Here is a 23,798-nt window from a genome sequence, read left to right as displayed (position 1 = left end):
GGCAAAAAGACAACAGAGGTGCGGGAATTTAGGCAACCATCGCTGGACTGTGTTTCTGAATGGTAAAACATTGACGATATTAATCGGGGTTTTGAGTGGCGGAGTGTTTGGTGGTGCTTGCTGAAAAGTTCCAGTAAGGGTGTATTACATTTCCAACCCGTTTCCACACTCAAAATGGCGCATATGGATGACCGGCCAGCCGGGGTGTGTGAGGAGGGTGTCGGCTGACGCCCCTCCAGCTCATTGGCTGGTAAAATAAGGAGCCGCGCGCGTGCACGTTGTCTGAGGGCCTGTATGTCGGATGTCCCCAAATTGTATAAGTGACACTGCAGCTGACAACAACAACTACATCAATAATACTCATGTAAACTGTGGTGTTTACACGTGAGGTGCTTATATTGTGAGGGAAATGTTATGTGGATGATAATGCAAAGGAAGTATGAGAAATCTGGTCTCTACCATTTAAGATAGAAACAAATAATAAGACAAGTCAAATAAGACTAAAAGGTAAAAAAGATAAATTGTTTTGTATTATTAGCCTGCATTTTAATGAGAAAAGATAGATGACCCGGTACAATGTTACTAGCTAGTATACTATTTGTTTTTTCCTGGATAAAAGTTGAACCAATTAAAATACATCAATAACATTTAATAAGTTGGTTTTACCTCATAATAACAATGTTACCAGCTTTGTAACATGTTGGCATATTTGAGGTGCATGAAATACTTTCATGATTTGCTTAAGAAAGCTGATATCATTTTATGTATTTATTACCAGCACGCCTGACACTTTTGAGGCAGGTGCAGTCACCTGTCTGTCACCTTCCAGCCAGTTAAGTTATTATGATACATTTTTTAAACATGATATTTTCTGTCAGAGGAATTTTTCATTTCTGTTGGAATTTTGAGGAGTGTGTATTTTGTTTTACTTTTGTATGTCACAGTTTTGCTGTATTTGCTATGGCCACAGTTAAAGCTATTAATTACTCTCATATAAAATGTCTTCCCTCAGAGCAGTACTGACTCTGCTCCAGTGGTGGAAGACACGCTCATATCCATAAGTATATGTAAAAATACCACTTTATAAACATTCCTGGAAAAGGCTTGCATTTAAAATGCTAGTTAAGTAGATATACAGAAGTGATGATGCATAATGTCCTGTGTATATATATATATATACTGTATACGTGTGTGTGTGTGTGTGTGTGTGTGTGTGTGTGTGTGTATAGTTATATAACTGTTTTTTCATCACCGCTGTGCTCTTTTATTTATTTATTTAACTTTCTCTCACATGATATTACATACATGATACATGATGTTAAAATAAGAATGTAAAAGAATGCATTAGGTCCTGATAGAAACCCATCAGTCCACGCTCTCTGCACATACCAATGGAGTAGTGGGAAGCCAAATGCTCAGACGTACTCTGATTGGTTGCGGCAGCCGTCAGTCCAGACTCTGCTCTGTGATTGGCTGCCTCGCTCCTCCGTTAGCCTGGAATGCGCCTTGTTTCAGTTCGGTTTGGGATGGTCTCTCCCTCTCTGTAGCTGTAGCTGAAGCGGTCGACCACTGTTATTGATGTTTTTTTCCTCGACATTTCCATGGTAACTGACCTGTCTAACGTCTGATCAGCAAGCGAAGAGCCGTGTGCGAGAATGGAGCTGGAGGAAAAAAACCCGGACCCTAAATACGGTAAGAAAAGGTTTTCTGTTGCGGGTTTTCCCCCCCGATCTTTGGATTTTCTCTTAATCGGTGAAGGAATGGAAACAATGACTGCAAGAGGATGGAAGGGTGTGGACCTCATGCAGATCCGGACTCATCCTCATCCTCCACAGCCGAGTTCTCATCTTCAGAAAATTGCCATCACTTAGTCTAACATTTTTTATTTGACAATACTCGGCGAATGAAAGCAACATGCTGTAAATATGTGTTTGTATTTGGCTGGTTTTCCCTATTTTAACAGCCTTTTTTACTGCAGACCGAACATAGGTCCAATGAAACCAAAGTACACACCTCAGCCTAGTTTCTTATTGTTGGTATATGGCTTCAATAAAACAGTCTGAAAGTAGGTCGCTATCCATTCAAACAAGGCTTGTCTTAACGGTCTTAGATTAAATTAGCTTCAGATAATAACCTGAATATTCAGAATATTATCAAACAGGCCATCTTTGTTGTGTTTTCCCCCACAGGGCTCAAAAAACATACGTTGTTTTGTAGATTGACATCTGGCCCTTTTATTACACTTCACATGATTGAGAATTGCTTTTGTTGCATGGAAAATGTCATCCTCTATATCAGCCAAAGACGTGACTCATCGCAGTATGTCTGTCACACATATATTTTCTCAAATAGGCCACAGCGGCCAGTCGTGGTCTTCTTGTCTGAGCCGGCTTGTTTTTCATACAGACTGTTGAGTCATGAAGTTTTTGTAACCAGTGTTTTTCTTGCTCGCTTCGTGAAAGCACGGCTTAAAAAACAAACAAGCCATCGCACTGGAATTGAATTGGGAAGACAACTCCTAATGCCGTCTGATTCTTAAATGATCCGTTCTTTCACAATGTAAGATCTTCCCAACAGCCCACACCCAGTCAGTCCACGGAGCTCCCACCGTGGAGCATTTCCTTGTTGCTTTCCTTTTTACCACGTCCACTCCCCCCATGAAGACTAAAGGGTCAAAAGCCAGCCGGCCTTTGACCAGAGATAAACAATGCTTAACACATTCAAGCTCGCCAGTGTTCTTTAACAGCAGTTTTTATTAGTTAACTTAGACATGCGAGCAGTCCCTGGTTGCCCAATGTTGCCACTACATTTTCCCTCTGTCTAGGCTGGTGTGCATGCATGCAGGCAGGCTGCAGCCTGCAAGGCCTGGACTGTGTTCAGCCTTGCCTGCTCTACCCACTCAGTCATGAGGCTTCCAGTCAATATTACGCTGGCAAACACTCACACGCGTTACCACACACACTGCATGTACACGCACATGCATGAGCACGCCCAAAGACCCTACTGTTAAACGCTTCACAGTGATCGGTTGTCATTTGATATGTTGGTTTGGGAAAATCAGGTGAAGTGTTTATGTGAGGACTAGAGAGAGACAGTGAGCTGAGTCGTCAGTTTTTAATATTCAGCTCTACCAAAAACTTGAACGCGTTTCCTCCTTTAGGAGTATGTAGGCCAAAGACCTAATTAGTGGTTGACAAAGGGGAGATGTTTTGGAAGCTGTAACAGTATTAAACATGCAGTACATAATCCCATATATTAACCAGGCTTGAAGAAAATGTGTTTTCGCACTTTGACCTCCAGGCCTTCTTCCAGATCAACAATCAATAATATTGTTTATCTTAAAGAAGGCCTGAATTCAAAACGTCATCACAGTAAAAAAAAAGATGCATAAGGAGCAAGAGTGTGCAACGCTCTTCCTCTGGTGATCAGCACCTCAAGTATTAAATAGGGACATAGAAATGTCAGGAATATGTAGGCAACTCATGATGTCTGTGCAAGTGCTCGGACGCACAACCACAGTAGCCACTAACCCATTAAGGTAGCCAGGGAAGGCTTCATCTGATAACCCCCCTGGACCCATTAGTGAATCACATCAGTCATGACATCATCACTTCCTTTAACAGACACACACACACACACACACACACACACACACACATACAACTGTGACTAGAAAAATATCATATTGGCAGCAGAAGCAGAAACTGTACTGTATTACACCACTTTGCGCATTCACATTTGTTTCCATTCCATTAAAAAAGATATGTGTATATATATATAAATATATTTCATGATTTTACTAAGATAAGTAAGGTTTTGCAGGCGCAAATGAGAAACAAAAACATTTACACTAAAAAGTGTTCTTAAGGTTGCTACATCGTCTGAGTCTGACACCAGTAAACCACCTTCCCATTCATTTAGCCAATTACATTCAAGTCTGTTTACAAGACATTTGGCATCAGTCTCACAACAAATGTGATGGAATGCTTTTCAGCACAATCAAGAGATTGTTTGACAGCACAAAGCAGGCAAAGAGCCTCCTGTTCATCTGGCACTAATGGAGCTGTGTCTCACATTAGCAGATGGACCAAGAAATGAAAGGCTGGTGGAAAAATACACTCAGTGTTTATTTTCTTCTGTAATTAGTAAGAGGAAATGAGAAAAAAACTTTAAAAAAATAAATAATCCTGTTTGCCACCAGGACACTAAACACCTCAGTACTCCCACAGTTTAGAGCAGTTCATTTCAGTTTAGGGGATCTTTATCTAAAATATTTATTGTGTTATGGCTGCATGCAAAAACATCAATGTTGACTAATATGTGTATATCAGATTTTGGGATTCACATTCTTTCCAAAAGTTTCATGAGAAGAAAACTCTTATACTGAGAACCTATAGAATTTTACTGAGCTAAGCTATCCGGCTCCAGGTTTATATTTAGCATGCAAACATGATATAGACATGATGAGTCCCAACTTCTCATCTAACTCTGCAAGAAAACAAATAAACATGAACGTGTCAAACTACTCCTCCAATTAAATTAATCAATTAATCTGCTGGACCCCAATACCATTAAATAAAACTTGATTTCTTCAGACAAACGGGTGTGTTGGTATGGTAACGACACAGCACCGTGTACGTAACAGGCACGTGTATGAGGCCAGTGGTTAGTGTTGCATTTCATGCTATGGCATCCCGTCAGTATGTCACATGACGGTGACAGTGGGTGGACTATATGATCATATCTCTCATGTAGAGTTCTGCTTGCAGCCTCTCACGTGTCAGACACACACAATGCATCATGAACAAATCCTTGTCTTTACAAAGCAGGAAGCTGGTAACGTTTCAACATGAAATCACTTAGAGGAGAGATGTGGTTGCAGTGCTGCAACAAGCTGAAGAATACAGTAGAAAGAGGAAGCTGAGAAAACAGAAAAGGCCCAACAACATACTGGATAAAGGGCTGTAGATTAGCAGTGTTTTATAGTGCTGTTTTTCAATTTTGGCAACAGAAGGTGCGACGAGCGCTTGCTGCTGTTCGCCTTTTCATTAATGCTGTTTTCACTGCAATTCCCTTGAGAAGTGCAGAGGCAAGAGAAGGGACCGCAGAGAGATAGGGGTGACGGCAGAGTGTTCACTGAAAGCAGGAAGTGAAGACAAAGACAACGACCTCATACAGGAAGGAGACTTAAAGAAACAACTGCCGCACACTGAGAGAACGCAATAAAAAAAACCCATCCATGAGCGAAAAACGGAGACAGAAATAACGACAGGATGAAAAAATACGAAAGACAAGGTACTGTGACAGTCTGCTCTGGTCGGGTTTATGATGAACTGAATGTTCGTTTGATCGTTTTATTGATTACTCAAGCTTGTCAGGTGCCTGCCTTATTGACTGATAGCTCGTGTTCATTAAATGTGGTAGTTAATGGACTGCTTTCACATATTACCGAAAATACAAAGTACTGTGACGCCTTTGCGGTGGTGCCAATGCGTCTCTGTTATGTCTGTTATGTGTGTGTATCCTGTGTGTGTGTGTGTGTGTGTGTGTGTGTGTGTGTGTGTGCAGTAGCAGAAATAGTGGCAACAAGTAGCTGGGCTCGTAACTCTCACTCTGTAACGGAGCATTTAATAGAAGAGTGAAATGGCACTCCGTGATGTGAGTTGTCGTGGTCTCAGGTTGAGGACTTTACTGAATTGTTCACCGAGCTGATTTCCTGTTTAAAACGTGTTTCAAGGTGTATGACGACATGTTATGATGACCTCCGTGAAGGCAGAGTGGGCTAGGCTGATGCTTCTCCTCTGCCGTGTCTGAGGTGTGGCGGCTGGCGATGTCCACAGGGAGCTCCCTGTCGCCGGGGAGCCATGTTGCGTGTTGCTAGGCATGGTAGTCAGGCAGAAGAATCCCTTTGTCGTGCAGAGAGCTCTTAGTGTGCACACATACACATAAATCCTATACCCTCAAATATTGTGTAAATTATTGAGAGAAGTGCTGTTAGTGTGTGATGTGTGTCACTAAGTAATGCGCTGAATTTGAGCCATTTTTGCATTTTGCCCTTTCAATGTCATAGTGATGCTACATATACAGACAGGAAATGCAGAGCCTTTAATACTGTTCATTATGAAACCTTATAAACAGTTATAGTTGCATATTTAGATTATTTTTCAGTCACAAATCTACAGTCATTTTTGCACATGTACACTTAATGTGCAAGGAGAGGCTCATAATCCATCAGTGACATTCACAGCACACAGAATCTCCTTTACATTTTAGTATATTATATTTTAGTACGTAGTATATAGAGAGAGTCTACTGGTCAACAAAGCTGGACAATTATTTATTATTCGTTGTTTAATTTGAAGAAAATGCTGTTCAATTTCAAGCAAATGTTAATTAGAAACGTGTTTCAAGCGTGTGATGTTTTTTTTAACAGTATTTGGTGGTTAAAGGGGTTTCATCTGGGTCTTCATTGAGATATTACAATCAAAGGTGGTTTGTGGACCCTCGGTTTACACTGCTAATGTTTGGTTTTGTCAGATTGATGTTAAATGTTTCCAAACCAGTCTATAGAAGAAGACATTAACAAGCCTGTTGTCTTTATTTATCAACAGGGGAATCCAGGAAGTTTGACCCAAACTTCAAAGGACCGATTCACAACAGGTGAGACAATTGTTTCATTCATTGATCATCATTTTTTCTTTTTTTTTTTCTTTCTGTCGAACATATATATATATCCAATATTCCTCTCCTCAGGGGCTGCACAGATATCCTCTGCTGTATTCTCTTCATCTTGGCCTTGTTGGGGTACTTTGCTGTCGGTATCATCGGTAAGATTACATTACTAGCCGTTTACATCATTTATTTAAGACCATTAATAGGAGGACCTGGTGTCACGCAAGATCAGTACATGCAACTTTTCATTTTTAATATTTATTGTCATTTTTGTTCTGAATTGTTTTCATTGTTCTCCGTGCAGCCTGGTCTCAGGGTGACCCCAGGAAAGTGATCTATCCCACGGACAGCAGGGGGCAGTTCTGCGGACAAGCTGGAACACCTCTGGAGTGAGTCACCTGACAATATGAAAATCATGTTCACAGTATGCACGTCTTATCATATAATGACAGGTATTACTGTCATTATGGAGATGAATTTTCGATGCAGACCTAATAATAGATCTGCTTGACTCACGGAACAGGAAGAAGCCTCTCCTGTTCTATTTTAACATCCTGAAATGTGCCAGCCCTCTGGTGCTGCTGGAGTTCCAGTGTCCCACCACGCAGGTCAGAAACAATATCTCATTTAGTTTATGTTCATGGCAACATTTCACTCCTTCCTTAACAATCACACTAATGGTTATGGTTGTGTGCCGTTCTGTGTGTCCAGTTATGTGTGGAAACCTGTCCTGACAGGCATCTGACATTGGTGAAAGCCAAGTTAGGCAGCAAAGAAGACCGTGAATACTTCCAACAATACTGTAAGGATGGAGTGGACTTCACAAAACTGGTGAGTATTGACATAATTGTGTTATTTGCATTTTATACATTGCTTAAAGTGATCCTGTGAGATGTGCACTACACTATGGCAAAAAAAAAAAACTGTAGTATATGTTTTACATGGTTCAGAGTCCTCCCGAGATCCTGAGGGATGGCTTGTGCCCTGCCATTCTGATGCCCAGTAAAGCCTGTAAGTGAGAAGCTGGTTCTTTACCTCCTTAACGTTCTTCACTTCATCCACAACAGCTGCTCATGCTGTAACACACAGAACAATACAAACAGGTCATCTCATCCCTCCACAGTCACGCGTCGCTGCCTTCCCGCCTTGGGAACGATGAAAGGTGGGGTGGTGGTGGTGGGCAACGAGACCAGTTTCGATTCCGGAATGGGCGTCAACATCAATGCCACAGACGTGCTGGAGGCATCCAAGTGAGTCCTTTTCCCCATATGGGAACACACATGTACTCTTTGAATATAGTGATATTCTAATTCATTTTCAAAAGATTCATTGAATAATTGACACAAATATGGAGATTAATCAGTAAAAAAAAAGTAATGGTGTTCAGGTTTGACGCTCCTCATACACGTTACCATGCTATGACAGCTAGGATATGACATCCGCACCAAATCTCACTGCAGTCATTTGATGCTTTCTGCTCCAATGTACGTCTGCTATGGTTCTGCACTATTTTTATGTTCCCTGGAGGGACTTTCTGTCAATGTTTTCTATCTGCGTTACTCCCACGGGGGTGGTTGCAATGCTTCCTGCATGTTTTTTTTAATCAAGATGATGAGTATTACAAGCTGTTATGTTCTGTTCTTGCAGCAGGCAGCAGCTGGAGTCCAATTATGAATTAATTTGTCATCTTAATTTGCAATGTGACGTGACGAGCATAAATGAACAACATGATAATATGATTTTTTTTTTTATTCTTATTTGGAGGTTAAAAAAACAGCATATGTTTTTTGCGTTCTCTATATATTTAGAAATGTCTAATGATATTTATTTTGGGCAATGGCAGTTTGTTTTCATTTCTTCTTTTTTTTTTTTTTTTTTACAGGAAATCTAATGTTGTTGTTGAAGCTCGCCAGGTGGCAATGCGAATCTTTGAGGACTACACTCAGTCTTGGTACTGGATATTACTGTAAGTAACCAAACAAAACGATGTAGAACAGTCCAACACACAATGTTAATTAATGATGTATAAAATGGTAGTTTACTTATTTTTTTTATTATTTTTTTTGGGACATGAAACTGATTCAGTCAGCTCATCTACTTAAAGCTGTAGAAACACATGCAGTAATCATGGCTGTTGAATGATTTAATTTGAAACATTCGTGTGTTCAAGATCAACCTTCACTGATTGATTTTGAAACGCATGACCGCAGCTGTCCAGAGATCACTGTTAACTCTCAATATAACACGACGTTTGATGTGTCCACCCTCTCCAGTGGTCTGGTGATCGCCATGGTCGTCAGCTTGATTTTCATTGTTCTGCTGCGGTTCTTGGCCGGCATCATGGTCTGGGTCATGATTGTTTTGGTCATTCTAGTCATCGGATATGGTAAAGCCTAATCTTCTGGAGATGATACCTTTTATCTACCTGTATTAAAATGAAGAAAGAAAAAAGACATGTAACTACTTTTTTTCTGTTAGGAATTTTCCACTGTTACATGGAGTTCGCGAGTCTGAAGGGAGAGCCGGGCTCTGACGTCACCATCCGGGACCTGGGCCTGCAGACGGACTTCTCTGTCTACCTGCAGATCAGACAGACGTGGCTGGCCTTCAGTACGCTCAAACACACATGTTCGGTCTCACCTACACATCTGTATGACGTGTTCATGAATCCTTATTATTCTGATGCCTTTTCACAGTGATCATCCTGGCTATCGTGGAGGTCGTCATCATCCTGCTGCTCATCTTCCTCAGGAAGAGAATCATGATTGCCATCGCCCTCATCAAAGAGGCCAGCAGGTTAGTTTGTCTCGTCACTCTCGCAGCACTCATCAACCTCATTTCCTGGGTATGATGACAAAACTTTGGATTGTTTCCCCGTCTTGTTTCAGAGCTGTCGGGCATGTGATGTCAGCGCTGTTCTACCCACTGCTGACCTTCACTCTCCTTGCCGTGGTGATTGCCTACTGGGCCATCACTGCTGTGTATCCTTCCATCAGTCCTGATGGGGATCAAAGGCGATCCATAGATGTGTCACAGACTTTTTCACTTTTTGTTGTGCAAATTAGATTTCTAACTCTAGGCTGTGTTGTGTGTTTTTTTTAAATTCTGCATACAAAAAGCAGTAAAAGATGCTACTGCATTACTGGATAGAGTATGAATAAAAAAGATGAAACATTTCCCCAGTTCTAATGATAAACCCTGTGCTATATACTGCATTTTTTGTAAATTGTTTTCATAATTATGGAAATGACTGTAAAGGTCTCTTGATTGTGAGAGGATCCTTTGTTGACTTAATCTCCTTGACGGCTCTGACCAGTTTCTTGTCCACCTCTAATGAGCAGGTGTACAAAGTGTTCAACAACTCCGAGTGCGAGTACTCACGAGACACCTGCGACCCCAAGGTACACTTTTAAATGTCACTAAAGTGTGGGGTTCAGCCAAGAAGCCAAACAAATATTCTGCTTATATTTGGCACCTTTTTGGAAGAAACCCTTTGATTATGTCCCTGTTTACCTTGACAGCATGGCACTTTTCATCATAGTTAAGTGTAAAATCAGCAGTAATCCTGCGTTCTGCCTCTTCTCCAGACATTCAACATCTCCAATGCTTCAGCTCAGTGTCCCGATGCCGAGTGCCTGTTTGCCTTCTACGGTGGGGAGACCCTCTACCACAAATACCTCATCCTGTTCCAGTTCTACAACGTCTTCCTATTCTTCTGGTGCGCCAACTTTGTGACGGCCCTTGGCCAGGTCACACTCTCCGGGGCCTTCGCCTCGTATTACTGGGCCTTCAAGAAGCCTGATGATATTCCCGCCTTCCCCATCTTCTCCTCACTTGGACGGGCCCTCCGGTTAGAGGCTTCATTTGTATTTTTTATGCAATCTGTGCACGTTTATTTAGGAATCTGCTATTTTTGTAGTTTTTCATGCTCACACTTCTTCTCTTCCCTTCTCCTGTCCAGATACCACACAGGCTCCCTGGCTTTTGGCTCTCTTATCTTGTCTTTGGTCCAGGTCATCAGGGTCCTTCTGGAGTACCTGGATCACAAGTTGAAAGGTCAGAAGATTTATCTTCAGAACGAGACGACTGTTTTACTGAATTATATGATTGTGTATCTACATCATTATCATGTCAGTAACTGTGTTGAATGATTTAATCTAGATTTCTAAATAGCACTACAAGTAAGGAGAGAAATATGTGTTTTTGATTTTGGGGTGAACTGTCCCTTTAATATGCTTTCAGGATGTTGTTGTTTGCCTCTGTACTGCCAGAATAATGTCTAATACCGCAATCACACACTGATTCTTGCTCTCATCCTTCAGGTGCTCAGAACAAGTTTGCTAAATTCCTGTTAAGCTGCATGAAGTGCTGCTTCTGGTGTCTGGAGAAGTGCATCAAGTTCCTTAACAGGAACGCCTACATCATGGTGAGTCCTTGTAACCGGCTACAGCTGCGTGAGAGATACCAGGTCTGGTCGAGTGTTTTAATTGTTGTTTTTTTTGCTTCCAGATTGCCATCTATGGAAAAAGTTTCTGTCCCTCAGCCCGAGATGCCTTTTTTCTTCTCATGAGAAACATTATCAGGTGTGTTTCATTACATTATTATCCATAATTTTAATTATATAAGCGTTTGACTATATTTGATTAATGTTTATGCTATTCTTAGCCCAGTATAATGTGATCTTGCATGCTCTACTGTGCCCATTTCAACGCAGGGTGGCTGTTTTAGATAAAGTGACTGACTTCCTGCTGTTTCTTGGGAAGCTCCTCATTGTTGGCATCGTTGGTAGGAGGACTTTTATTTTTAGACCAGGAGTCTCTCTGGTGTAGAAAGCATCTATACAGATTTCCAGTTGAACTCCACTGACACATTCTTTTCTGTACAGGCATCTTCTCTTTCTTCTTCTTCTCTGGAAGAATTAAAGCGATCGAGGAGGCCGCTCCCTCTCTGAACTACTACTGGGTGCCAATACTGGTGAGAGGCAGTTTAATTGATCATTTGAGCACCATCAGTGGGGTTTGATGCCGCAGCGGAGGTCTTGACGTGTGTGATTTTCTTCACCTAGACGTTGGTAGTGGGATCCTACCTCATCGCCCACGGCTTCTTCAGCGTCTACGCCATGTGTGTGGACACGTTGTTCCTCTGCTTCTGTGAGTAACTCTGCGTTCAGGCAGATATCCTCTCGCCTTTATGTTTTCAAGCACTCATGCGACTGTCTCAAGCTGAAATGCTGGTTTCTTCTTCCTGCCATGTTTCTGACTCCTCTTCTCTTTCTCTCATTTCTCCCATTAATTTCACTTTGCTTTATTTTACGCACTCTCCCTTTATTTCATGTTTCCGTTTTCCCCCTAATTTCCCCTTAACCCAATCCCAAAAAACACAAAATGCGCATTCCCATGCGTGCAAAAGGTGAGGACTTGGAGAGAAATGACGGCTCTTCTGAAAGGCCTTACTTCATGTCTCCCGAGCTGCACGAGATCCTCTCCAAAGCCAAGAGGCTGGAGGAGGACCAAGATGGTGTGGATCAGGGGGATTCTGCGAAGCCTGCGGACGAGGTGAAACTGGAGGAGGAGACTCCTCTTCAGCAAGATGGAGAGATCCAACTGAAACAGCAGACGGTGCTCAAGCAGGACAACGAGGAGGCGCAGCCTCTGCAGGCCGAGGCGGATGCTGAAGAGCCGAAAGAGGAGAAAAACGAAGAACAAAAAGTCAATCAAGATGTGGAGGCTGAAAAGAAAGAAGAATCAGAGGTGACAGAAGAGGTGGAAAAGAAGGAGTTGAATCAGGAGGAAAAGGCAGAGGAGACGCCGCCTCCTGCCGCAGAGGCCGAGAAGGAGGAGACGGATGAGAAGAAAGAGGAAAAAGGGCAATCTCTGGAGGACAATCCTCCCTCCGAACCACAGCAGTAGAAGTTAACAATGACAGGGCAAACACTGAGGCTTGGTAAACCTTGTGAGAGTGAAAGAATTGTGTCTAAAACTTTTGTGATATGGGCCTGTTAAACGTATGATATGCAACAAGCTAAAAATTTCAGGTGGCCCTGGCGTGTAAGTGGTGTGGCATCAGCTGGAAGGGGGCGTCGTCCATGTGTGCACGTCGAAGCAGGTCAAAAGCCCAGTGCATCTCTGTAGCTTGAAAAAAAAAAAATGCTCTCTTGTGTTGGTTTTAGAACAGTGTTGGTTTTTATATTGTGAAGATCTGTAGAACATCGTGAGTGCTGAACCTGTGCCTGATTACTGTCACTAATATTTTGTTGTCTTAATTCCGTTTACAAATGCACTACAGAACTACAGCGTACCGTGTTTACAGTCAGAACACACACTCACACACAATCTCGATCGATGGTGAATCTCTTTTCACTGTTTACAATAATACCAGCTGACGCCAAAATGTTAGACATATTTGATATACTGTATGAATATTGGATCTTTTTTTCCTATGGAACTTGTATAATATATACAGCAGTGTACGTCTATAATGTAATATTTTTGGCTTCAGTCTTGTAGCGATCCAAGATGGGATCCTATGTATTGTATTGCCACCTACTTGCCTTGGTATTTTGAACTGGCGTAAGTGCTGCTGTGTCGCCATGATGCAGCCATCGTGACCTCTCTGCCGACCCCCCCCCCCCCCCCCCCCCTCTCCTCCTCAGTGGTTTCCTGATCCCACCTGCCTTGCTGTATCCCTATCTTCTCTTTGTCTCTTTGTCTAAGTGCTGCATGGTGATGATATGGCCTTCTGAATGCTCCCAGCTAACATCTTAATTCTCTGGATGCTTTTGTACCTGTTTCTCTTGTTTGTCACCTTGTGAAAGATGTAAGTTGATTTCCCGATGAAATTTCCGATGACATTCCATATTTATTGGATGTAAATCTTGATTAAAGGTGATTGTATTTAATCATAGTAGCTCTGTTATGGGTAAACACATGAGTTGGCGTTTGGCGTTTGTTAGCAGGTGAGTTTACATGTCCAACAAAGCCAGCTGTACTATATATATATATATATATATATATATATATATATATATATATATATATATATATATATATATATATATATATATATATATATATATATATATATATAATAATAATAATAATAAAAAAAATAAAATAAAAAAATATATATATATATTATTTTATTTTATTTATTTATTTTTTTATTTTTTCCTGTGACATTGGAGTAGAGTAACCAGATTAAGATGCACCATGGGAAGTGTAGTATGCTATTTGTAACTTGAACAATGTTAGGAACAAAAATCAGGATATCTCTCCCTATGGTGCATTGATTTAGAACAGTGTTTTTGCCTAAAATTACCCCTAAAATTAAACCTGTGACTCGTATTATGGACTTTGTGTGGCATTTAGTTCAACCAAAAAATGATTTTATCTTCTCAGAATGTTTTCCTGTGATAACTTACAAGGTAATATCCAATATTACATACTGGAATACAAAATATTAAGACAAAAATCTGAGAAAACAATTATTTGTGACAGAAATATAAACGTTTGTTCCCTTTATTATTCCTTTTATCATCTCCTGATCCCTTAAAATTATTCTTGGGACTCAGAAGTGTCCCAGTGCCCAAGAAGTTTATTTGCTTTAGTTACAGAGCAACTTAAAATCACTTTAAAATATTGTTTTTGCTTATCTTCTCAGCTTGCTGAAGTAATACACAAACGTACTCACCTCTTACCACAACCAAGGGACTTGACATTTTTAAACAGTATAATAGGGACACTTCCCCCCCAAAATTGTCTTTTGTTTGTCAATCACTCACCGTGTGTTACCTAGGAATCTTGAAGAAAAGGAAACATAAATAGATTATAGATATACAAGCTAAATGACTCGGTGTTAACATGCTTTTGGGAAAAGGTTGTCAACTGCTTCTGTCCTTGTCACAGTGGAAGATCTGGAGCGCAACGACGGGTCAGCAGAAAGGCCGTATTTCATGTCGCAGAACCTGCTCAGTCTCCTCAAGAAGTCCAACGAAGAGGCCAAATCTTTGGATTGAGTGTGTATGTGTGTGGGTTTGTTTGTATGTGTGTGTGGTAATTTCAGTGGAACAGTATTACAGCCACTTCCTGTGTATGTACAGCATGTCTGTGTCTTGCTGCCAAATGAGATTTATTGTGTTGCCTGTATGATATTATTGAACCCTTTGTTTTTTATTACAAAACCTTAAGACGGGTTGACTCCTGCATTTACCCAACAAGGGTCACATCAGAAGGAATATGGGAGCTTGACTTCCAGATGATAACTGCAGTTAATTTAAGCAACGGTTTGCCTTAAAACAAGTGTTTTTCTTTTTCACTGTACATTTTGGTAAATGTTTTTGTTACATTGTGTGTACTTTTTGAAGGGTCCAGTATCTTTCAATGATATCTCCAGTTTATGGCATATATAGCCTTTTGATACAAGTAAAGCGGTGCCTTTTCAGTTTAACTAAGCTTATTGCACTGTTTGAAATTAGCTCACCAAACCAAAGTCACTAAATGTCAGGCGATAAAAAAAAAAAGCTTAGTAGGATGATCAAAGTTTTAAGATATTACAAATAACCCAAGTGGTATAACTTGGAAGTGGAGTCTTATTTTTTTAATAACTTGTGTTCATTATTTGTCCGTACTACCATATCATATCCATGATTCATGTGGAAATCTTCTGCCTTCATTTTCTTGTAAAACAATAAAATGATTGCCTTATCAGTGTTCAAAGGATAAACCTTTTAAAGGCCACTCTTATGTGGCTTATTGTTTCATTTGACCAGTGTTGTCCATCTTAGTTTGATAATGCTGACAAATAAATAAAAGTAAGTATTTTATAAGAATAGGCCATTTGAAAAATATGAGCGTTAGCCTAAATATTTTTGATCTACTTATTCTTCCTGTACTGTCTATAAGCAATATACGTGGTAGTTTTTAAACATATTTCTGAAATAAATGACCTGTGTTTAGCTGTGAAAGGAAATACTTTGTAACCAAGAATCCTTACATGGCCCTACGTTACTGCTATAGTTTATTCTATATAATAAAGCACATGCATGTTAAATTGTGAGTCTCGCATTGGTGCGAGCGTACATGTTGCTAGGCAACACTGGAGCATACAAGTCTTCGTTCAGGTCAGCTAACCGACGGTTGGTACAAGTCTTCGATCAGGTCAGCTAACCGACGGTTGGCACACTTTACAAGACACGGATAATGGCGTCCAGTGCCGACGCTGCTAAACGTTTGCTCAACGACCAAATAACGGCGATGAAGCAAAAAATACAACTTTTGGGTGAGTTTCTTCACCTTGACGCGTTGGTTTCAGTTCATGCTAAAGGCGCTAGCTTGTGCCCATTTTTAGGCTACCACGTAACTAGCCACTGTAGACTTGTAACTAGAAACGGCAGTTAGCTGTCTTGTTTAGTAAATGTGAGACGTATTATTCTATGTATTAAATGTGTCCACCAGAGGACGACAGGACTGCACATTACGAATGTTCTCAGGCAACCATGATGAAGAACAGAGAGACCATCCGGCAGTTGAAGCAGCAGAACGAGGCGCTCCGCAGGAACGTTGGAGAAGCTAATGCTGTAAGTCCCCTGAAATAGAGGCAACGTCGTCAGTTCTGTTGTTTCTTTTCTGTGTTAACTTATCTCAAACAAAGCAACAGCCAAACTGACTTCCTTCTCAGTAATAATCTTGCATTGTCTTGACTTCCAGACTCATCAAAATATCATCGAAGCGGCCTTTCAGAACAGAGGGGCGGAGAAACATGCCTACCTGAACATGTCAGTGGAGGTGAGAGGAAGGAGCATAAATACTGTACGATATAAAAGTTTCATAACAGCATTATTTTTATTTTTTGCTTATTCTCATACGATATTCGCCACAGGTTTCCCCACTGTTTACATCCAGCTATTGCTGATAGCTATATAACAACACAATTTAATAATAATAAAAAATAATAGTGTGGCAACTCGCCCCTTCCTCTCTGTCTCTCTTTTTCTCTCACACTCTCCCTGCCTTTGCTCTAATCTCAGAAAACCCTGACAACGCTTGATCAGAATGCGATGTCCAAGACGAGGCGTCTCAATGCCCTCAAACACACCAACGACACTAACAAGTGTCGCCTGGAAGCGTTGAAGGTGGAATACCAGAGGGTGACTCAAGAGGGCAGCAGTGGAGCACAGTCCGCCGATGCTTGCACTCTGAAAATGAAAGAAGATGCCAGGGTGAGTTACCTCTCAAGCTCATGTAGAAGTGTACACAAACATAAAACATATTCTATTTATCTTACTATCTTTTCCCCCCCATGTGCACTCAACCATGTGTATGTGTGTCTTCAGAACCTGCGTGCACTGGAGAACCGTCTGGAGAAGACCGAGTTCAAGAGGAAGGCGGCCGAGAATATCACGATTCACTATGAAAGAGTCAAAAGTTACCTGCAGGTTAGTGCAGAATGCACACTGTTAGCCTCAAAATAATGTTCAAGTTCCCTTGGGATATACAGTATTTGGTTTAGAGACAGGGACAACAATGCAAAACAGTAAAATATCCAACATAGAAGGAAAGTACTAACTGGTAACCAGATTGTAACCTGATAGGGAATGTGTTGTATTCATCTTCACTTGCTGGAATTGTTGCAGAGATATTGTTTGCACTGCCTCCCATAATGATTTGTGTGTCGTCATGGTGAGCTGCCCATAATAGACATCATTTTACACCTTATGATAATGAGGTAACTGTACTTTATCCATCAACAGACAAGCTAATGAGAGGGAAGGTACTTGTACATCGTCATTGTTTTGTACACAATCTGAAAAAATCGTTTTCATCCAGGTATCATTTTGAGGAAAACATGGAAGCTTAATGGCCTGCTTCATGTCACTGTTGTGATTTGGATATCTGATTCTGTGTTGATATGTAAACATTGAGTGACACTTCCACAGTGGTACAGTACTTCCTGTCCAAAGCTCCCTTTACCATTACTTTACACAAGTAAAGGTAAAATTGAGCTCCCGTTTTTTGTTACACTTAACAGATTACATTGCAGCTCAATCACACTAATAGATAAAGCTTTCAGGCTTTCATTTATATGCAATGTTGCAACAGGGTTCTTATGATCTTATCCTTTTGATATTCTAGAAACCCTTGGCGCTGCTTTTCTCTTTCCATCCCTCATTGTTTCTACTGTCGCCCACTTCAGGAGGAGAGTCTGACTTTCCCAGGCCAATTGGACAGTTTGGAGGCAGAAATCCTGAAGCAAAGAGAGGAGCTTCACAACATGCAGCTCATGAAAAACAACGCCGAGCTTGTTAAAGAATCTGCTAAGGTGACCTGCAACCCTCCTCTGCTATGAGTTTGCAACATGCATGTTTCTCGTGAAGGCATCACAAAGATGATTCTGTCACCATTACTAACTAGTGCATACCAGAAGTTACATGAGTCACAATGATATTTACAGGCTTTGTTCACGCATGTTTTTTCATTTTCATGCATGTATACAACTCCCAAATGCAGGTACATTGGCCTGCCTTGTCATAAATTGTGCAAACAGCCATTTTTCCTCAAAACCATGTTACTCTCTTTTTCCTTTCCTGTGCCAGGTGAACTTACAGCAGCAAGAGGAATTGCTCTACAAGGAGCGCAAGGAAAGAGAGCGCATTTTAGCAGACTACAGGAAAAAGGTTGAGGAGTGCAAGGTCCCAGCTGAAAAAGCCAATAGAAGGGTGAGAGACACATAATCCTATATGTACACTTCAAGGACATCTCTCTTTTGAGCACCTACTTTCTCACTGGCGGTATCAAGAAACATGACCACAGACGTTTTGAGTTCTTAGAACCTATGCTGTCTTTAGGTTCAGAGAACAATTATTCAGCCAGACGAGCTGAGCAGCGAGGCTCAGCGCAGCACTCCTAGGATGGCAGGTGAAGAGGAGAAGGCCATCTCCACTTTTGAGGAGGCCTTCCGACGCATCAAGGAAGCCACTGGAGTCACAGATATACGGGTAAGGATGTGAAAATAGAAGGATTGGCTGTAGGAGCTGTGTAATCATACAAACCCACTGTGTATTCAAATGTATATACATGTTTACTATCAGTGTTTACATGTAAGGTTTTTTTCTTTTTCTTGTGTGTGTGTAGGAGATACTGAAGCCCTTTCTCTCACAAAAGGAGACACGCCAACATCTGGATAAGCTAAAGGGAGAGAATGAGAAGGTGGTGCAGCAGCTGCTTAAGCAGAAGGCGCTCCTGAACCAACAGTTCCAGGATATGAAATACTCTGGAGAGGCTAATCTCTCTAGGCGAGACACTCAGACAGTGGTTATTTTGTGGAAAAACAAGTGACCAATGATGCAGCTGTGTATTAATTTACTCTTAACACTTTACACTATCTCTGTGGTTTTCATTAGTAAGCAACAGATGCTGGAGGAGCGTAAGCAGCAACTGCAGGCTCAACAGCAGAGGTGCAACGTAAGTAAAGAGCGCCTGGAAGGGTTTGGTAAAACCCTCGGTGCTGTCCGAGCCGGAGTGGAGCACCTTGCAGATAAACTTCAACACATCAAACTGGTAAATATGACTCAAACGATCATGATTGTAGGTTTAACTTATGATCTGATTTATTCCTAATATGTGTCCATTCACTTTTCCTCGGCCACCACATCCATCTTTACTTCGAATGCCTTGCCTCTCAATCAAGTGTATGTATGCACACCATGAATCCTTGTCTCTCCAGAGTGAGGATACAGTAGCAGCAGTGTCTCCAGACTCAGATGAGTATGTTTTGGAGCTGATGACCCAGTGTGAGCTGAAGCTGCAGTTGCTGCACAAGGAGCTTCAGGGAAAGGATATGGCTGCTATTAGAAAGGAGATGGAGGAAGAGGAGGTGACTCGACCCACTGCACTCATCAACACTCATCCAGCTTCACAGTGGTTTTAAATAACGGTTCTGTTCCTAGATAGGATATTGAATATCGTCATGCATTTGCAGAGAAAGTCCGTGTAAACACACGCAGTAGATTTGTGTGCCGTTTTAATGGCAGGTGTGGAGGAGAGGCACAAGGTAATTAGATCAACCACAAAGTACATTATGTACTCTGCTTGCGAACAAGAATGTTTCCACTTAAGCGGCATCACTGTCATTTTAAATACAGTTATGTTAATGGGTGAGTTATTTGCCAACCGCAAAAGCATGTGGTTAGCGGCTGCGACTGTGTGTAGCTGATAATGTTTTCTCCTTGTGAATATGTGTGTGGGTTTATCATCATTGCAAATATCTGTTCATGGGAAGATTTTTTGGCAATATCATATCGTCACAGCCGCCCAAGATGCAGTGACGAAACTTCATACTTCATGCGTAGTTGAGATCTAAATGACGTCTCAGTACGAAGATGGGAGACGTCCAAGCAAAGGCGCAGGAAGGAGTAAGGGATATATATTCCCTATATCTTACCTCCCTATTTAAACGCTCCTGCAGGCAGCATTAAACTACAGCAAAGCCAAAATCAAATTAAATAAAAAGCCAACACAACCAAAATATTAGCACCTCTAAATGGATAGAGTTTCTATATGTGGCGCCAAAGCTCATCCAGTCAATGAGGTGCTGGAGTCGGAGGAAAGGAAAGCAGCGCTGGTATTTTACTTTCATCAGTTTATCAAGGGCAAAATCCACTAAAACTGACACCCTTGTCCAAAGATATATAATCTCCTGGTGTCCTCTGCAGTACGTGTCTGCAGAAGCACATTCTGCAGCGATGACTCATACACAGACTCACACGGTGAAAACAATAGAAAGCCTTGCTGTCGCAGCTGGTAATGACAGGTGTGTAAAAAATAATTGGATCCAACATAAAGTACATTCTGTCCTCGACAGAGACTTTTGACTTTGACCAACATACACGATGTATCTAATTGATGCCAGGAAAGGGTTTGGGAACATGAGTTTCCTAAACCTGTATCACTTTAAATTTGTGCAAATTTGATTTTGAATAATGGTCTCCTGGTTTGGGAAGAGTCCCCTCTGTAAAGACTCAGCTTAAACTTTCAATGATAAATGCAGTTTTGGCAAAAGGGCACGTTGGGGCTCTTGTTTAAGCCCACATTGCACAGTGCAAGACACAAAATCAGCACGGCAGGCTGAGCATGTGTGCAGGCATGCTGCTGTGCTTGCACAGCTTATCTGAATGGAAAGGCAGCATTAGAGGCACCCCAAGTGTTTGTTCTTGATTACTAACGCTCGGCAGCACCAGCTCTGTTTGAGAACACAGGATATCAGAGTGTCCTATAGGAAACACGGAACAGCCTGTAGGCCATTTGCTACTGACATTGAATATGTTACTCTTAGATACATTCAGAACATATGTCTACATTAGAAGGCATAATCTTTGTGAAATTTGAGTTAAATGTGAAATCCTGTTCATATTGTAAGACAATTGCCTACACATGAAAACTATACTTAATATTGACAAAGCCATGTTATTAATCAGTTTTGGGAGAATTCAAGTTTCTTTCTGTTGTGTGCATGAAAAGACCAATATATAGTCAGGGATTTTTGTGGATTAATATTGAATATAGAAAATGTAAATTGGAAAAAATGAAAGATTAAATGAAATGTTTTACTGTTTTGGCTCTGAGAAGTTCTACATCGGGATTGAGAGGAAACTGCCAGCTTACAACACACGTATCAAGTTCCCTGAGGACCAAATCCTGGACCACTCCAGTGACGGTGAGTTGGGAGCCGCACACACACACACACACTAATACACAGTCTCTAAACTGTCACCGTTTGTGTCTCAGAGGACAGCAGTGAAGGGGACGAGGCTGTCATCCTCACACGTGAGGAACTGAAGCGTCAGTCTCAGATGATTATTGACTCCAATTCCAAGAAGAAAGCCTGGAAGAAGAAGGGGAAGTTATGAACTGACACCACAGTCTCAAAACGACAACATTTCCCATTGCTATTATAGCCATGAAATGTTTCAAATCCAATGTTAATGTGTTACTCGAAAGAGTCTTAGATTTTAAATGAATTGCTTGCTGAAAATACTAATGAAAATATATTTTAGGTATGAAAGATGAGCACAACATCTCTCAGATTATTTTATTAATATATGTGCTTGTGAAGCTGGAGGATGCTCTTTGTCAGATGTCAATGTTCCACATGTTACTCTGTCTATTTTTCACAGTTCAATCCCACTCTCTGCCTCATTGCCAATAAAAAATCATTATTTTAAATTTGTTGTTGCCATAAATGACTTTGTGTGGGTGAAACATGAGTTGTGCCTAATGGTTTTATCTTGCAGACACCAGGCAGGTCACTGATATCACCACCTGCGACAAATCCAGCCTTTATTTGACACTTTTGCATCTGTGGCCCCAAAACTCTGGAACGAGCTGCCTCTAGATTTGGCGGGCCCCCACACTGCCTCTTTTTAAAACTTGCCTTTTTTTACTGTTAGCATTTCAGTTTTATTGTACAGCACTTTGGTCAACTGTTGTTTTTAAATGTGCTTTATACATACATTTTGATTGACATTAAAATCATGTAGACACTAGAGACACACTTGCTTTGTCCCAGTATAACCTGTGAAACAGTCTCTGCTCGTCTCCATTGATTTATGCTATGTCTGGCATCTGAGAAATGGTTGTGCCTCTTTGCACAACTGTTTGGAGCCAGCTCTCGGAAGTTTGGCAGATTGTCAGCTTGTAAGTTACTTGCAGAACAAAATGTCACAGAGTGTTGGTAATGTTCTCTGTCTTTAATTGTCTAGTTCACATTGCGATTATTGTGGCAGCCATTGAATGTAACCACACAAAATCTCTTAATTCAGAGGGATTAGTGGGATCTGCATGAGGCGGTGTTCAGATCAGTGGTTCCCAACCATTTTGGTTCTGATGAAGTAATGTCCAGTTGTGACCCACATCGCAGGTTATTGAGCAGTTCAACCAGTGTTTTTTAAATATAAAAAATAAATATAAAAAAAACTGTAAATAGCATGCAACACACTTTTGGTGCATGCAGAAAAAAATGCATATATGACAAATACTATTGTGTACGTGCTACATTACAGTTTTAATTGTTAAAGGTATTCTCATCACACATAAATGCTCACAAACATTAACAAAAAGTTCGATTGGATGTTCCACAACCAGAAACGAACGTCCATCATGTTGAACACTGATTGGCTAATATACAGGCAAACTATAACCGCAACGAGTCTATATGTCTTGTAGCAAGTGATTCTATTGGTGTTTTATTGGTTTCTTTTGGCTGATCGACCAATCAATAAGAGGAGGCGGGCCTGAGCCGGCTGGCTGCTGCAGGTTTTGAATGGATGCCAACAGCGTGAGTGAGCTAGACCACTGGACCTCCACCGTGTATAAGCAGCCTTGCGAGGTTTCCAATGGAGAATTTGTCACGTTTTTATAGGTGCACCCTTTCAGAACGGTGTACTGTAACCCAACCTCAGGTAAGACATATGAGGCCCTTGGCAGCTTATGTGCACACTCAATATCCTCAGCAAGTCGAGTTAATGTCAGCGAATTGTTTATACTGAAAATATATAATATGGATGATTGTGCACTTCTTTAAACAGACTCAAACCATACAAATGTGTGCATTATGAAATTAGCACCTGTCAAGTGCAGGGTCAATGTTTGGTCTGGGGATTTCCTCATATGAAGCAATATTATTTTGTAAAAGCAATTCCTAAATTTAAAAAAAAATCAGAGATTAAGGTGGTTTATTCCACATTTGTACCATCTGGTACCACTGAATCAGTATTCACAGTTCTAAAGTGTTCTACATAGATTTCAGAAGTGGCAGACAAACAAAAAAACTGAGTGACCCGTAGAAATGTTCAGTGACCTGGAAAAAAAACCCCCTTCATTTCAGCCACTGTGTATCATTCTATGGTGAAGGTGAAAATAGGCCAGTTTGTGCTTTATTCTAATGAGGAGGCTAGTCAGCTGGAATCAAAATGGGACATACCGTAATTATATATTGGCCATCCAACCAGGAAGGAGGCCAATCCAGCACACACTGGCATGCATGCATACACATGCGCAGAGTACAAATCCGCCCACAAACACAAAGAGCAACCCGTCCTCTGTGATAAATACAGGAGGCTCTTCCATCCACGC

The 23,798-nt window shown here is 41.1% G+C and overlaps 2 protein-coding genes across 3 annotated transcripts; both read left to right on the top strand.

Annotated features, from left to right (window-relative positions):
- The first annotated feature begins 1,536 nt into the window (after positions 1-1,536).
- Positions 1,537-15,377, top strand: slc44a2 (solute carrier family 44 member 2 (CTL2 blood group)). 2 transcript variants are annotated; one of them, XM_084004847.1, is made up of 22 exons: positions 1,537-1,692; positions 6,612-6,660; positions 6,754-6,827; positions 6,977-7,061; positions 7,196-7,280; positions 7,384-7,503; positions 7,623-7,683; positions 7,796-7,922; positions 8,555-8,638; positions 8,946-9,058; positions 9,151-9,282; positions 9,369-9,468; positions 9,561-9,653; positions 9,989-10,073; positions 10,260-10,522; positions 10,634-10,728; positions 10,995-11,098; positions 11,182-11,255; positions 11,387-11,457; positions 11,558-11,646; positions 11,738-11,822; positions 12,082-13,534. In XM_084004847.1, exons 1-22 carry the CDS (start codon positions 1,656-1,658, stop codon positions 12,579-12,581), a joined length of 2,526 nt encoding a protein of 841 aa, XP_083860973.1. In that variant the 5' UTR covers positions 1,537-1,655; the 3' UTR covers positions 12,582-13,534. The 2 variants fall into 2 exon arrangements, with proteins under 2 accessions (XP_083860973.1, XP_083860974.1); XM_084004848.1 differs by lacking the exon at positions 12,082-13,534 and adding an exon at positions 14,577-15,377 and having other exon boundaries at positions 1,539-1,692.
- A 145-nt stretch (positions 15,378-15,522) lies between these two features.
- On the top strand, positions 15,523-21,864 carry odad3 (outer dynein arm docking complex subunit 3). Its single transcript, XM_084004849.1, has 14 exons — positions 15,523-15,790; positions 15,828-15,948; positions 16,125-16,246; positions 16,377-16,454; positions 16,697-16,888; positions 17,003-17,104; positions 17,863-17,988; positions 18,263-18,385; positions 18,515-18,664; positions 18,801-18,961; positions 19,070-19,226; positions 19,393-19,542; positions 21,294-21,381; positions 21,453-21,864. Exons 2-14 carry the CDS (start codon positions 15,870-15,872, stop codon positions 21,572-21,574), a joined length of 1,650 nt encoding a protein of 549 aa, XP_083860975.1. The 5' UTR covers positions 15,523-15,790; positions 15,828-15,869; the 3' UTR covers positions 21,575-21,864.
- The last annotated feature ends 1,934 nt before the right edge of the window (positions 21,865-23,798 follow it).

The sequence above is a fragment of the Eutrigla gurnardus genome (genome assembly GCF_963514095.1).
Source record: "Eutrigla gurnardus genome assembly, chromosome: 3".
In the NCBI taxonomy this organism is placed as follows: domain Eukaryota; kingdom Metazoa; phylum Chordata; class Actinopteri; order Perciformes; family Triglidae; genus Eutrigla; species Eutrigla gurnardus.
The sequence above is the reverse complement of the archived record's forward strand: the minus strand, read 5'-3'. Positions and strand labels throughout refer to the sequence as shown.